We start from the raw sequence: 15,439 nt of genomic DNA, 5'->3' as shown, positions 1-15,439 counted from the left end.
ATATATATATATATATATATATAATACTGATATCACACAGAGATGATAAGAACTGATATATTTAATGTTATGTATTAACTGTTATCGAAGATTATTAAAAAAGAACTAGCATCCATGAAAGCTTCGAAATTGTATTTTAGATATAGTATTGCCCATTTTCAGTATACAGCTAAAAATACGTAATTGTACCTCAAACAAATATACAAAGTTAGACGATTATGGTTTTATTTACACTTGAGCGATAGATACATAATATCCTAGTGAAAACTTTTCGATAACACTAATTAGTATTGTCGACAATGCAAAACAAGTATTAGGAAAGCAACAGATTGATGGACAATATGAGATTGGCTCGATTTTCATAGGTGGAAAAAATATTTTCAAATTGCAATTTTCCTTTCTCTCTGTTTACACCAAATTACTGTGCGATCACAAAAGGACTCCTCGTCGAATGAAATGCCTTATCATTTAATATTTATTTACAAGCAAATAACTCGTTGTGGAATTTCAATAATCATGCCGCCAGTTTAGTCTTTTGGTAGCTGCTCTCGAAGAGTCCTATGTCACTTGAAATGGAGAAGAAGGAAATGAAACTATTTACACAATGAATCGATGACTATTTGGTGCCAATCTTAATGCCTCGAGTCTTTTCGTTTAAGCGATGTGTAATTGTTTAATTTCATTTGATCGAGTCAATAAAACTGGCTTGGACTATTCCTAAGTAGCATATATAGCTTTTCTACAAAATTGATCGTAGATCGATCAATGAACTTATGCTACCAAGGAGTCTATTAGCGATGTATCTTTAAATGGTACAAGCTGTAAAATCTATTCTTGTTACGTATAATAACGCGTCATTAATAGCTTATCTTCTACTTTGATGTAATTAACAAATATGTCGTGTATCGTATTGCTCTCGGTACACTCATACAATTATTAATTCTATATACACAATATTTCTGCATTGCTCCTTTAAGAGGTGCGACTAATAAGCGTGTACGTGAGAGCGAAATTAATTGTATAATGACCTTACGCATTAATTCAATAAATAATGGAGATATAAAAAATGTGATGCTTAATGTGGAAGACGGTATCAGAGTCGGACTGTCCGGAGAGATCTATCGATAATTGTAACTGAAAGGTACAAGGATACATCCGTAATGTTTCACGTGACTCAGTCGTCTTTCAAGTTTTTCTCAATATTATCATGCTAGACCGCTTAAAAAATTTATTTAAAAAAGTTTAAAATTTATTTGTGAAAACTATTAAAAATTACCCTGAGAGAATAAAATATAGTAAAAGAATAAAATGATCACTCGAAAAATCATTGAAGGGGCTTCTTTAAGAAACACGATCATGAGTGATAACATGAAAGATAAAATTGAATAAAAATAATTAAGATCTTTGCGTGAATCGTAAAAAATGACTTAAAAATAACATAGTCGATAATACTGATAAAGTATTGCAAGCATAATATGGCAATGAAAAACAAAACAGGTATCCCGTATACCTTTAATCACAAGGGCACTGGATAATCTTGCCTATCGATCAAGGAAAAGACAGAAGAAAATGAAGATCCAAGAACCAGATTTGGATCCTAAATGGCCAGCAGGACCTAATTCACGATCGACAGGTGAGGTTTCAGTGCAAAATTGCTTTTATACACAGATGACGCACGTTTTACGAGGCAATTAATCTATCTTAACGGGATGAGATGTTTGCCCAACACCCTGACCAGAACAATTGGGATTTTTAGATCCGGAAGAGTTTTGTGGCTCGCCAGGGTGTTGAGTTACAATTAACGAATGAGGCAAGTGGCGCAGATGCGTTGGGGCCCGATACAATCATCGTGGCAGAAGGCACCACACTGTCTGCAGATGACCATGGCACCTCGCATGTTGCATTCGCAGGGAGGTGGTGGGTCACCTCCGATGATCATCCCTGGCGCGCCAGGTTCAGCGCCTCCAGAGCCACGTCCATCGCTCGCTCCTCGTGCTTTCAAAGTCACCGCTTGATGAGATCCCTCCCCAGCGCTGGCCGGACGCCCACGCACCAAATGAACCCCCACACCCATCCCAGCAATTTGAGGTGGTAATGGAGGTGCCGAGGACGCTCTTGGTGCACTGTCTCCTACACCAGTGCGCTGCACTAGAATGTATTGACCCAAACCACTCGCTGGAGCCGTTCCCAACTGCGTCACAGGACTCGTCTCTGTTGCCTAAAATATTTTGTATGTTAATTTAATTAATTCTTAACGACCAAATAAAATTTCTTTTATTTAAATATCCTTTTTTAAAATATCCTACCCACCTCTGCAGAGGATGGTTGTCTGGTGGCGAAAACATGCCTGAGCATAACCGCCTGGGTTTTCGCCTGATTTTTTTGGATGTTCTGTTGTGGTTTTTGAGTCTTGACAGTGGTCACGGTACGTCCTCCGGGTTTGCTAGTGGTGAATGCTCCATCGCCTCTCGCCAAAAGGCTAGGTGGTGGTTTTAGGTGGGCTTTCAGTTGATCTCTGTTTGGCGAGCTTTGTATGACCTGCAATGATATCAGCGCTCCTTCGTTTGTCATAGTGAAATGATCGTAGCATTCCTACACTCGGTAGATTATAGACTTTATATAACATATTGTAATTGTCAATTTGCTGCTTTACCGCTTGACAAATCTGATAGCTGCGTTCCAAATTCACTGCGCCTGGCGGCTCTTTCGTGCTACTCCTAGATCTGCCGCTTCCCTGTTCTCTATTATTACTCCTCGATCCCCTCTGACTGCTCTGATTACTCGCACGAGAACTCCTTGAACTAACGGTAGTCCCAGGAAATTGCTGCTGCTGTTGTTGTTGTGTTTGTTGCTGCTGTTGTTGGGGCTGATGGATCGTAGCTAGTATCTGCCTAGACTGATTCGGAACTGTCGTTGGATGGTGAACGAGAATCGTGCTCTGTGCACGAGCCGGTTGAACAGCTGGCAAATTTTGGCTTTGGTTACGATTGCTTCTGTTCAAGCTATTCTGAGAGTTTATCTGCAGAACTTCTTCTTGCGGCCTCAGGATGTTTATCTGAGGACTTTGTTGACTCTGGATTTGAGTTGTTATTGCGTTATTTATGGTTGGCGTCGTTGGTTCCGAGTGGAAACTCGTTTGGACAAATCTGATAGATTGTAATTGTGGAAAAGCTATGATGGGAGGACTTTGGGACTGCAAGTTTTTCATTATGCAGCTAGTTCCTGGTGTGCCAATCGCTATTTCCGGTTGGAAAGGAGAGCCTTGAACTACTGGAAATTGTATACAGTTGACAGACTCGACGTTAGCCTCGTTATTTATGAACTGCTGGGATGTCGTCTGGGAATCTGTAGTTGTGGTGGTTTCGCTGCACTCGTCCTGAGTTGTTATCGTTATATTTGCTGCGACTGATCCATCCAGGGCTGCAGCCACCAGGGGCCAAGGAACTTGCAACTCCTCCTGGGCCTTTCCACATAAAACCATCAATTACTCCAATGCACCAATCAGTGATTGTTATAATGAATCAAGAATGGTTTCAATGAATTACTTCAAATAAATGTAATAACTGTTTTGATGAGATAATTAAACTAAACTTGGATGAGATTCTCGATTATATTAGCAAAAATACAGACCTGCCCATAATGTTCTTTTTATTATGGAACAGAATACAAAATATAGTTTTTATTTGATAATTCAATCATTTTTAGGATTATTGGTTGTTAGAGATTCGATGCTTACCCTGACGTTGCCGGTGTTATTATTGTTTGTAACATTGTTAACATTCGGATCGACTGTCCAGCTACACTCCAACATTTCGGAGCAGACATAGTTGTTGGCTTCGCGAAGAGCTTCGTCCTCGTTACCAACATTCTCATCTTGCTGTTCGTTTACGGACTCCACCTGACCAGGAATATCCTGCTGCTCGTTATCCTCATTGTTATTGGTTCCTATTTCCATTCCCTCTAGAATTGGATACATTATTTCTTCGGTACAGCCACTGGAAATTTCTTCGTAAGCTTCTCTCATTTCTCCTCGGACCTGAATAATAAAAATATTATTTTGGTACAACATGTCAATCTTTCTTATTTCGATCAATTTGAGAAAAATATTGTAAGATATAATTATTACTTCAAGCTCGTGGATTCTCTGAAGAGTGTCGCTGTCAATTTCCATTCCCTCGGGAATCTGGAGCTCACTATCATTGGGATTATCGTGAGATATCTGATCATTTTCGGCTTGATTGTTTAAAATGCTAGCATCATCCATGACGATTTCGTTTTGGACCTGATTGTGCGGGGAATTAAAGACATTTGTGCTTTCGCATTCCGACATCTGGTAAATTTGCTCTTCAGAGATTTGTTGGATCTGTTCATCAGAAATTTGCTGTATCTGCTCCTCGGAGATTTGCTGAATTTCTTCCTCGGAGATTCGCTGGATTTGATCATCTGAGATTTGATGTATTTCCTCCTCTGAGATTTGCTGAATTTGTTCGTCAGTTATTTGATGTATTTGCTCTTCAGAGATCTGTTCAATTTGCTCCTCTTGTTCCTTTGTCATCTCCATCTGACTGATATCAGTCATCGTTATACATTCGTCGGATAATTGAGAAATTTCCACAGCTTGGGAAATCTGCTCCAAATGTGTAGATGAGGAATTTTCCTCTGGGAAGGGAAGAATTTCTGCCTCCGTCACTTCAAGAATCTGCTCCTCGACCTGATGTAAACTCTTTCCACAAGAAGGCAAATTAATTTTTTCTGAATAAATATTTGTTGCTCTCGTCTGACAAGTCTGACTTAAATTACACTCATTTTCCATACTCTTTTCCTTGTTTTCCTTTTGTTCAAAATTTTCTAACTTTCCAAAGTTTTCTGTATCTGTAGTGACTGGAGATAAATTTGTTGACTCTTCCAAAGGAATAGCTTTTGTAGGACTGTCAGTGGTTTCATTATATTTTGGTAGCAATATTTCTTCCACTTCATGAGTATCGTTTATTTCTCTAGATAGATTAATGCATGGTTCATCTTTGCAATTTTCTTCTTCATGAATTTTTTCTTCCACGATTCCTAAATCACATGATGTATTTTCTGGTGGAGGAACTTCCATGGTGGATCCAAGTCTAAGCCTTAAACTGGACCTGGTCACAGCCCCACTTGATCTCAGTTCTGTTATACAGTGCAAACCAGATCTTAATTTAGGCTCCCGCTTTTCTCCCCAGATAGGCTCAAAATGCTTCACTTTCCAAGGATCCAGCTTGTTTTTATCCCTTTCTGCTTCCATCTTCAATCTTTGTTGATTTTCTGGTGTAAATTCCCCCTCAGCTAGTCTTTTACGCCATTCCAAGCATGCCCGTGCAAAAAATTCATTATTAAGTCCAGATGTAGCAGCATCCTAAACAATAAATTATTTTTAGAAAAGTCCTATAAAAGGTAGCAAAAAAATAGAGTTTTGTTACTTGTCTATCAACAGATGGTAAAAGCTGGGCAAGCTTTCTTTGATACAATGGGGGTAGGCCTTGAAAGGTATGCCTATTCAGGAGAGCCCTTAAACTTGTACTAGCTAAGATACTTGCAGGAGATTCTAGATCTACTAGACCAGCTTCTAATTGTGCACTAGCTGATAACCTCTTTGTAGACCTTCTCCTGCCTGATTTTAAACTAAAGCCTGGCAAGCTAGCTAAGACTTCTCTCATAGTTGCTGCTGGCTCCTCTACTGTTGCTACAAAAGAATAAATCATTAGAATAAGAATAGAGTCCAAAACTCTGTATAAAATAGATAAATAAAATTACCAGTATTAACATGTTGATTGTTATTCACTGGAGAAGGTGGATCATTAGGCGGAGGTGGAGGCAATGGCTTAACAACAATACGTGGTAGAGTACGAGAATTGCCAGCTGCTATGGTTGTATTCTTTCTGCGTCTTTTGGCTTGCTGACGCAGAGCATGCTTGATCACTTTCTTGCTGTGCACCATGCTAGAGTAACCTGAACATCCAGGGCTTGTCTCGCACCCTTCACCTTTAGCTATCTCTACATCAGTATCCATGACAGATTTGGCTTCTTTATGTCATTGCTGTTAAAGATTTACTTGTGTCAAGCTACTTAAATGTTTGAGAGGATATCCTTCTCTCACACATTCAATTTATGAGATCTATGACATCAATGCTAGTAGCAGTTGATTCTTAATAAATTTAAAAAATAAACATAACACCTTCAATCTATTAACAGCTACTGAAATGGCATTGCTATATGCCTCAATGAATTTCTCCAAATCTCACCTGCCATCAAAATCATTGTCACTTTATTCGCCAGTTTCTCTCAAACTGTTTCAACTCTCAAAGTGCTTCAAAATTCTTGAAAAGTGTCACTTTTAGCTTGAAATCTTAATTCTTCGTTTAGTTCGGCCATTGTATTTACGTATTTACGTCATGAGTGAGTGCCTGAGAAGCGAAACCGCCTCTCGAAAATGGAAAAGTCCTAAAGGCGCTTTACACAACGTTGCATTTGCATCCTGGTGAAATCTGGTCACAAAATAGAAATTAGCCTCAGCGTCAAGGTTGCCAAGTCCGCCATCTTGAATAGTACTACGCTCTATAGTAAGTGAATTTTTATATAAGGAATGCAGACAGCAGTGGGCACCACTGTTGGCGACTGTGGGCAGAATGGGTACATAAAAGCGGTAAAAGCGGATAAGATAGGAGTATTTGATGATAAAACAGAATAAAACAAAATATTTGTTTATTTACATCTGTGATTTTTATCCTTTCTCTCTATTTTATAATAAAAGTTAATCAAAAATGATGTCTGGAAGACCACCAGTAGCCGGTAAAATTTTATCTTTGATTACAACATTGATAATATAGCTTGAATCAATTTTGTAATTAGCATTTGAAGTATAAATAATTGTATATTGAAATAATTTTAGAAAACCCTTTGGGACTTTCGTGGCATGACAGTGCATGGATTCCAATGCTAAATCCTAGCAATATAATGGATTATTTCTCTGAAAGGAGCAATCCATTCTTTGATAGGACTTGTAATAATGAGATTGTCAAAATGCAAAGACTCAACCCTGACCAGCTACAGAATATGACTGGGCTTGAGTACATTCTTCTTCATGTTCAGGAACCTATTTTATATGTGATTAGAAAGCAACATAGATATTCTCCTACCTTAGCTACCCCAATTGCAGATTTTTATATTATTGGTGGAGTTGTTTACCAAGCCCCTGATCTAGCTTCGGTTGTAAGCTCAAGAATAGTAAGTAGTTCTGTAATTTTTTAAAATGCTTTTTTTATATTATAAATATTTATATTATAAATATTTATATTATAAATATTTCAGCTTTCTACCGTACACCACTTGCAATCTGCATTTGAAGAAGCTAGTTCATGTTCCCGTTACCACCCCAGCAGAGGTTATACTTGGGATTTTAAAAATGGAAAATCCATGACTGCTAAAAAAGAGACTCCTGTTCGCGAAGAGTCCAGCTCTCTTTTTCAGAGGCAGAGGGTGGATATGCTTTTGGCAGAACTAACTCGCAAATTTCCTCTTCCTGTTCCTAAGCCAGTACATCAAGAACCATGTAATATTTTTTTTAAATATTTTATTTGATTTATATAAATTAGATAAAAATTACGTTTCTTTGATGATTTCAGCTATTGAGATTAAGCAAGAAGTGAAAACTGACAAAAAAGATATGAAACCTCCTCCAGAAAAAAAGCCCAGGATTAACTAATATCCTAATAGATCAAGAAAACAACAACTTTATGTTTTAATTAGTTCTGTTCACGAAGTATACTATTAGCGCTGCGAAAGATACTGCTTACATACTACAAGCAACATTATACACGCAATAGTATCGATAGCGCTAAAAGTATACTTCGCGAAAGCGCTAAAAAAATAATAAAACAAGTTTTGATATTGCGCTTATTGTGAAGTCAGTAATACCAGAAATGAGACAATCATTGTGTGAAGTTGGCAAAACAAACAACAAATAAAAATGAGGAATCAGTTAGTTTTTAATAAATAAGATTAAAAAAATTGAGGATTAGTCTTTTTCTATAAGTCGGATAATTGAACTGAGATGGAAGTCTGCAGTTTGGATATAGAAAATTTTTTAGTTAGCTTGTCCCATAAGAAATATAAGCTAATTGAATTGGTTAAAAAACAGATAGAAGATCTGAAAGAAAGAAAGGTATTTTCTTTAAATGGCAGTAATTGAAATGTAATATTTAAGATACATTGAATTCCAGTATTATCCATGTTCAATGAGTGAAAATGTTCATTATTTTCAAAGAATGAAAGAAGAAAATGAAACTGCTTTGGAACACAAAAATATAATTGTCAATCCCAATCTAACAATGGAGATCGCAGAACAAGAAAATTCAAAAATCTTGATGAGATCAGCGAGATGCCTTTGCATTGGGACAAAAACCAGATTAGTTGCGGCAGTTATTTGTATCTTATTTCTTCTTTGGTTGTCGGTAATTTATGGTGCTTTACTAGGCGCAAATTATTGCAGTGGTCGTCAATCTTGCATTCCTTACAGAATTTTTGGACATTCAACCAAAAGAAACATTATATTTTAACCAAAAATTAAATTTATAAAATAAAAAGACGAACGATTATATTAATATGATATATTAATAAATAATGTATACAATTTGGAGGGTGGGGGGGATTTGGATGATTAATGGGAAAAGAAAAGTAGAAATCTATAAGACTTGACACAAAATATATTAAACTTGGAGTAATATACTGGATTTAGCGCTGTTTTAGTTAAATTATGTGTCTAGTCTCGCCAATCGTTTCCACATGAGACTTTCTAGGCTTGCTTAAGTATCAAATTCCAACTCGTCCTTGGTATAAAAAGAAACGGATCGCGTAGACTAACAGGCAGTGTATTTTAGAAAATGGTTAACAGTAAATGTGTATAGAAGAACCAACGGGTATATGAAAGAATGGCAAAACTTATAATCGAAACATTCCACCAGGCAAATCAAGCTGAAAAATGAAGTTGGAATTCCATGGTGCGTTAAACCTGTGCGCGATTTTTTCTGATATGTTTCTCGTCCTTGTAATGTAGCTGGACAAGCTTACACGCAACTCTCCGGACCAGGAATAGAATTGGCGATAATGATTTCTTTCATTAGATTACGATCGGCTTTAAAGCTTATAGGCTCCCAGGACTTTGCCGAGAATGGATTCAAACTGCATCTGTTAGTTTGTAGACCCTGCTTGTGAATATCATATGGCGCGAATAAAGTATCTGGTCGAACTGGTAAAAAAAGCTGTGGCTCTCGCTTAATCTTCTCTTGATCTGAAATATTATCTATTATTTTCTTACCCTTTCAACATTTATTTAAATTAAGAGGTGCAGTAGCAAGCTTTTTTTTAACATACCTTGAGGAGATTGAATAATATCAGGCTGGTTATTGAGAGCATACTCGGTGACTTGTTTGAGGGTGTATTCTACGAAGTAAGTGTGGTCACCGTGGGTTACATCCAGCATAGAATTATTCCTTGAATCTGGTGGGGTAATTATAGGTTGCTTCATGTATGGTTCAATGTGGACTGGAGAAGTGGTACCACGGCGTCGGTACATCATCAGCATAACTGAGAGCACCGTAACACTCAAAGCCATCAGACAACCAATTAGTAGTAGAATCAATGGTACCATGCTTATCCCACTATCTGTAAAGTTTTTAAATTGATTTCTCAATAAAATCTTTTGGATTACTCCAACGCTTCAAATAGAATATTGACAATTACCAGTGTGTTTTTCAGTATCCCTTAGCATAATATCTTCTAATAAAGAAGGTTCACTGCGACCTTTCGCATTGACTGCATAAGTCTGCAAATAAAAATGGGTGGCTGGCAAAAGGTCAGCAACCGCAATTTTGAAAACTGGCAATTCTGCCGATACACTGGACATGTTGATACGCAGATTCCCAGTGGAGACCTCGTAAGCTTCCAATCTAAAACTCTGATGAAGACCTCCGTCATATCCTGGAACGCATTCGACTTCCAAAACTTCGGAGGAGGCATTTAAAGAAGCCTTAATAGTGCAATTACTCAATGGACTTGGTTTTACTATAAAAAAAAATCAACAATGTTTAGGAGACAACAAAGAATATTTAATAATTATAATTATGTTGGACAATGGGATTTACCAGCAGGTATAACTTGATAAATGCAAGGAGCTTCCTGTTTGCCAATAACGTTTCTGCCCCAGCATGTCAAAGCTCCGTAGTCTCTTTCAGAGACCGGAGTGTACAGCAACTCGCTGGTAGTACCGTTATTACCATCGAACTTGGCTGGTGCAACTTCAAAGTTCTCCCCACTGTTGTTGAATTCCCAGACGAAGTCAACTTCTCCTGGATCAGCATCAACTTCGCAACGGACTCTGACGGACTCCTCGAGGGAAGCTCCGATGATGGTCATTTCTTTAGATTTGCAGACTGGGGCAAATTGAACTCTTAAAGGAACCACCGAGCTGGTGGTTTCTCCTCGAGCATTGCTGGCCAAACAAGTGTAATTACCCGCGTTATCCCTACCAATACTCTGCAGTACCAGACTTTGTGTGCTCATGATAACTCCAGCCGAATAATTCTGCGACAGCATAGCACCGTTATGCCTCCAAGTGATCTTATGGTGATCTGGATTTGCCCTGACTTTGCACTCGAAGTAAACATCATCACCTTCCTTAATATTCTCCGCTTTCAGAGTACTACCTAGGTGCAATTGCACTTTTGGTGGAAATACGACATTCAACTGAAAGAAATCCTCCAGATAAGTACCGGAAAGAGCCGGATTTTCACCACGACATTTTAGAATCGTTCCATGGTCATCCGGAACTGGGAAAAATTTAAGGGTACTAAGAACTATCTTCAAGTCTCCACCATCCATAACTTTACCACTGCGAAATGGATTGTTATCTTGCAGCCAGGTTATTTTTGCTCTTGGATGAGATCCTGTGGCCTCGCAAGTGATAGAATAATCTTTCTCTATCTCCATCACCGTTGGCTTCGTTAGTATTTTCACTGTCAAAGGCTTCAGGTATACATCAAGAACAACAGATCTTTCCAAAGGGGAGATTAAATCTGTATTAGAAGCCCTGCACTTGTAAGTGGTATTGAGGTGCTCTCTTTTCAAACGAGGTACTGTCAGTTTGCTAACAACGACGGTTCGACCAATTTCCTCCAGCCTTCCATCGACTTCCTTGCCATTGGCGAACCAGTTTACTTTTGGCGTCGGCTTTCCACCTCTGACTTCGCACGATAAGCCAAATTCCATTCCGACTTGAAAAGGACCAGCTGTACCGTCTACTTGGACACCAGCACTGTCGTATATAATCAATTGATGAGGCGGCACGATTACGGTTAGGTTCACCTGGAAATTCCTAGTTGGGGATTTCGAAAAGTCCACTCGACACCTGTAAATGCCTTCATCATCGAGCTGTACAGCCTCCAAGGAAAGAGTCGCTGGCTTTGTAACAGTGACGAAGTAGGCTCGTGGGCCTACCACGCTACTGTCTGATCTGTTTAGGGCCATGTTGAAGGCTCTCCCTCTCACATCGAAGCTGTAAATCGGTTTCACAGCGAAGTCACGAAACCATAGCACCATGTAGACGCGATCGTCTCGCGTGGACGGCTCAATGTCGCAAGGCAAGCTGGCGGTACGTCCAAGAACAGCACTCACGTCAAACGTGGCCACTAAAAAAATACAGAAATATTATTATTCACTACATATGTACAATAAAAATCACATATTCCATTGAAATACCTAGGTCATCGTCGGTATCCCAATTTCCAGTGGCGCTCACCAGAACTACCACAGTAAGGACACAGGTCAACAGTGCTAAATTCTTCAAGACCATTGTGGAACCAGTACTTCCTTTCAAATGTACCATAAACATTGCTCCAGGTGACTGTCCACCCTTACCGGCTTTATCCTTATTGTCATTACACCCCGTCCTGCTAACTAAAAAAATATTTTTATTAATTAAGCTTATTCATTTTCTATCATTATTATTAAACAAACAAATTTACAAAAAGTACCTGGATATTTTTTTAATGGAAAGAATTACCCAGGTTGTCCTTGGAGATTTTAGCAGCATCAGGTGACAAAAAATTCAAGTATGTTGCGATGATGCCAGCAATTCTTCAGCATCTTAGAGCAAAAATTCAAGGAGTCTCCAGTAGCTTTTCTCCATATATATCACTGAAACGAACGATACAGATATTTTAATAGATGTTACGGGATACTTTTTAAAATTCCACGAGAAAATGATTGAAGTGTAGTCGTGGAGTCACCAGGGATACGAATGCAAAATAAAAAGACACGACCTGGCGCTACCTCTCATTCGGCAAGTGGAAACAAGGTCGAGTATGGCGATGTAGAGGCGTCCGAGTTCCAGGAATAAAGATATAAAAGTAAACCGAGTCAAGGGTAGTTTAATAAAGTCCAAGGAGGCGTACGATTAAGAGCAAACCGATCCACTGGTTGTTCCTAGTTTCCTCGATATTGGGCGAAACGTGGAGAGTGTTTCCAGGAGTCCAGAGTAGATCAAGAAATTGGTGGCACGACGAAGTTTCCCACAGGATGTCCCAAGGACGGTGCCCAGAAAGAAATTGGAGCTGGACGTTGTTTTCGGGGCTTCCGTAATGGTTCGAAGATTGGATTTCCGGCGGTAAACAAAAATCACCGGGTCACGCGAGGTCAGGCGTGCATCTTTGCGACGAGGACGTCGTCCGGAGGAGCACACAGGCGTCGCTGACCTGCCGATCGATTTTCCAGCAATCCAGCCAACCTTCCTGATGATTTCCACGCACCGTGTAAACTTCACAAAAATTTTCAACTTTCCCCCGTACCCTCTTCCTCCACATCAGTTTCCAGGAAACGACTTTCTACCTCTTCCTGGACGATTACAATACCTTATTTGCAAAATTCATGATTATTTCCCTCTTTTGCTGTTACCTCCCCTAGGAACTTTGTCGCTGTACCAATTCACCCCAGAATAATCGGTTTTCCTCGAAGATGGCACTCTACCGCCTCCTGGTGATTTTCAAGGTCGTTTTATAAAATTCGAATTTCGCAATTTAAGAGGATTCGTCGGCATGAAGAAGTGGGTTCGGTCACTCTTCAAAGAAATTTACCCAGCGTCCAAACGCCGGGAACGTCGGTAATGGAGCGTGCTTAATCCAAGCTTATCTTATCCACGCCTGCGCCCTTTTCCTACCACGGACAAAGCTCCCGAAGTTCATTGAATTTTTTATCGAACGCTATACTCCTTCACCCCCTCGCCCCTCTCCCATTCTGTTTACCAAAAATTTTCTCCAGGAAGAAAAGCATAGATAAGGTTAGAGAAGGGAGGTTGTGAGATCGCAAACTAATAAACAAATAGCTATAAAATAGGAGATTGAGTGAAAACTAAACTAATGGATTTGGTGAAATGGGATGGACGGGTAAAAAACCGTCTTATTATAAAGTCGAAATTTATTATAATCAATAACTTTAAAATAATCTCCATATAAGTTTCATAGCTTTTTGCAATCTTCCTCGCCTCCCAGGTATTCCTTGTTCCTGTTGCATGTGCAGGAAAAAACAAGCTGATAGAAAAACGCAAAAGAGACTGATTCTCTACATGTACAAATTCGTTACATTTGTAATATTATTGATCTTAAAGGAACAAACCTAGGAAAAAGGAAGAACTATTTTTGAGGTTGAACGATTAATCAATATACATAAAGATCTTAACTCGGGTTTACATACGTCTCCTCACTTAACTATTAATCACCTCTTTCTTAAACTTCTTCTACACTTATATCGTCCTTTCTTGCAAGTAAACTTCGATTATTTACAGGAAACATTTCTAACTATGATCATTCTTTACTCGCTATGTTCTCAAAGAGCCAATTTTTAAGCGCCTCCTTACTTATTCCAGATAGACATTCAACCGATTTTAAAATTGCAAAGTGGAACTCAACATTCCAAAAGAAACATCCACGCTCAAACAAATATTGTTGTCCAATATCAAAATTTATTAGTCATTAAGGAATTTACTGTAAGAAATGCTATATTACCTTAATCTTTTAGTATAAACAATAAATCGGGTAAAACACATGCGATAAAACTATTGTGTTTTGTGTAAGAAAAGTGAATGAGTCGATAAGAATATTACGTGAAAAATTTTTAGCAGTGAAGATACTTGATCAATTTTATGACTTTTCTTCAACTCTTCGTTCCTTTTGGAAAGACAGGTTCCAATGGTGGCTTCAATTACTTTCTTCTTCCCCTATCTACTTCGTAAATCAATATCGATTAACAATTTAAGCAAACATACGTGTATAATCAAGGCATGCTAAACGAAAAAACGAGTTTTAAACATTTTCAAGGGCTTTCCATCCCTTTACAGTCTTTATCAGTATTCAACAGTATAGTGGAACCACCTTGTGTGCCTAAATATACTCGCTTTACCTATCTATGAATCATTAACACGTTCAATCCAACGTATACCACCTGTGATTTACAAGCATTTCTTTCATCTGGCGGCGTGAACCACTGGTGGTTCGCTCTTGAATTCGATCAAAATAACCAATAGTACTGCACCGTCAGATGCATCAAAGCACGATTTCAAGCACCAACGTAAACATGTTAATTACATAGGTAAGTTGCACTCAGTAGCATACAACAACAGCTACAAGGTTAACTATACAAAATGTAAGAACGTTTTTTCCTCGAAATCCATGAATTTCCAATATTCGTCCAGCCATTTCCCACTCATCCTTTCAACAGCTTGTTCCATTAATAAAAAAAAGTCTAGTTAATGCACCAATTAAATTCTGCCAATTTTACTCTTCGTCTCCTACTAATTATTCTAGTATTATAATCCCTAATTAATGCTTTTGCTCTGTGCAATTAGTAAACTTCAACAGGAAATCCCTAATTAGTGGAGAGAAAAGCCCGCTTGAAAGACGCTCGATGCTTTAAAATCATTAACATTATCGATATTAAATAACGCATTTATACCTACATTTATTATTAAAATATCTCGATATCGTCGAGGACAACCGATATATCGCCTTTGTCTATATCTGTCTACTGAAGATGGCTTATGCTCACAATTGTTATTTATATCTTTAGCTAAAACGAAACTAGACATATAAATAGAGAAAAATGAACAAGTTCAGATGGTACGTTTATGTTCTCACACGTTCACACGTATAAGTATTTTTGTCACATGCCAAGAATTTTCTAGTTTCTTTTTCGACAATGGAAGAGTGGCTTCATAACAATGCATATCAATAATTGATACAATGATAATAAATTAGTTGGAAAACCTTTATAGATTAAAGGCAGCCTTTGTCAGATCGATATATCGGCTTGTCTAAATTTTACGAAATTCGCAAAAACTTCAGCTAACTCCACTTCATATTTCTTT

The 15,439-nt window shown here is 38.3% G+C and overlaps 3 protein-coding genes across 6 annotated transcripts; 1 reads left to right on the top strand and 2 right to left on the bottom strand.

Moving 5' to 3' along the window:
* Positions 1-152: 152 nt before the first annotated feature.
* Positions 153-6,406, bottom strand: Asx (Additional sex combs). 4 transcript variants are annotated; one of them, XM_066735573.1, is made up of 8 exons: positions 6,273-6,399; positions 5,785-6,067; positions 5,451-5,713; positions 4,127-5,386; positions 3,737-4,036; positions 2,654-3,463; positions 2,311-2,538; positions 153-2,218 (listed from the first exon to the last, which is right to left on the bottom strand). In XM_066735573.1, the coding sequence occupies exons 2-8, from the start codon at positions 6,038-6,040 to the stop codon at positions 1,799-1,801; spliced, it is 3,537 nt and encodes a 1,178-aa protein (XP_066591670.1). In that variant the 5' UTR covers positions 6,041-6,067; positions 6,273-6,399; the 3' UTR covers positions 153-1,798. The 4 variants fall into 4 exon arrangements, with proteins under 4 accessions (XP_066591670.1, XP_066591671.1, XP_066591672.1 ...); XM_066735574.1 differs by having other exon boundaries at positions 5,785-6,024; positions 6,273-6,373; XM_066735575.1 differs by having other exon boundaries at positions 5,451-5,707; positions 5,785-6,406.
* A 242-nt stretch (positions 6,407-6,648) lies between these two features.
* On the top strand, positions 6,649-8,239 carry MED6 (mediator complex subunit 6). Its single transcript, XM_066735234.1, has 4 exons — positions 6,649-6,819; positions 6,920-7,254; positions 7,339-7,579; positions 7,653-8,239. The coding sequence occupies exons 1-4, from the start codon at positions 6,792-6,794 to the stop codon at positions 7,730-7,732; spliced, it is 684 nt and encodes a 227-aa protein (XP_066591331.1). The 5' UTR covers positions 6,649-6,791; the 3' UTR covers positions 7,733-8,239.
* A 186-nt stretch (positions 8,240-8,425) lies between these two features.
* Positions 8,426-15,327, bottom strand: LOC136778413 (protein turtle homolog A-like). The gene is made up of 7 exons (XM_066735231.1): positions 12,477-15,327; positions 12,057-12,219; positions 11,782-11,979; positions 10,170-11,711; positions 9,769-10,089; positions 9,400-9,690; positions 8,426-9,316 (listed from the first exon to the last, which is right to left on the bottom strand). Exons 3-7 carry the CDS (start codon positions 11,912-11,914, stop codon positions 9,093-9,095), a joined length of 2,511 nt encoding a protein of 836 aa, XP_066591328.1. The 5' UTR covers positions 11,915-11,979; positions 12,057-12,219; positions 12,477-15,327; the 3' UTR covers positions 8,426-9,092.
* Between the last annotated feature and the right edge of the window lie 112 nt (positions 15,328-15,439).

This window comes from Prorops nasuta, unplaced genomic scaffold (assembly GCF_024137725.1).
Source record: "Prorops nasuta isolate Cenicafe-Biocafe unplaced genomic scaffold, Cenicafe_Pnas_1.2 PNAS00014, whole genome shotgun sequence".
Taxonomy (NCBI): domain Eukaryota; kingdom Metazoa; phylum Arthropoda; class Insecta; order Hymenoptera; family Bethylidae; genus Prorops; species Prorops nasuta.
This window is presented reverse-complemented; position numbering and strand designations above follow the sequence as displayed.

Bases quoted from the DNA above. Each gene is read 5' to 3' on its own strand.
- Asx (XM_066735573.1), bottom strand. From the start codon at position 6,040: ATGGATACTGATGTAGAGATAGCTAAAGGTGAAGGGTGCGAGACAAGC. The intron at 5,387-5,450 runs GTAACAAAACTC...TTTATTGTTTAG, and splicing joins TACCATCTGTTGATAGACAA to GATGCTGCTACATCTGGACT. The intron at 2,219-2,310 runs GTGGGTAGGATA...AAAATATTTTAG, and splicing joins GACAACCATCCTCTGCAGAG to GCAACAGAGACGAGTCCTGT.
- MED6 (XM_066735234.1), top strand. From the start codon at position 6,792: ATGATGTCTGGAAGACCACCAGTAGCCG. The intron at 7,255-7,338 runs GTAAGTAGTTCT...TAAATATTTCAG, and splicing joins CGGTTGTAAGCTCAAGAATA to CTTTCTACCGTACACCACTT. The intron at 7,580-7,652 runs GTAATATTTTTT...TGATGATTTCAG, and splicing joins GCCAGTACATCAAGAACCAT to CTATTGAGATTAAGCAAGAA.
- LOC136778413 (XM_066735231.1), bottom strand. From the start codon at position 11,914: ATGTTTATGGTACATTTGAAAGGAAGTACTGGTTCCACAATGGTCTTG. The intron at 11,712-11,781 runs GTATTTCAATGG...GTATTTTTTTAG, and splicing joins GGATACCGACGATGACCTAG to TGGCCACGTTTGACGTGAGT. The intron at 9,317-9,399 runs GTATGTTAAAAA...ATAATATTTCAG, and splicing joins TATTATTCAATCTCCTCAAG to ATCAAGAGAAGATTAAGCGA.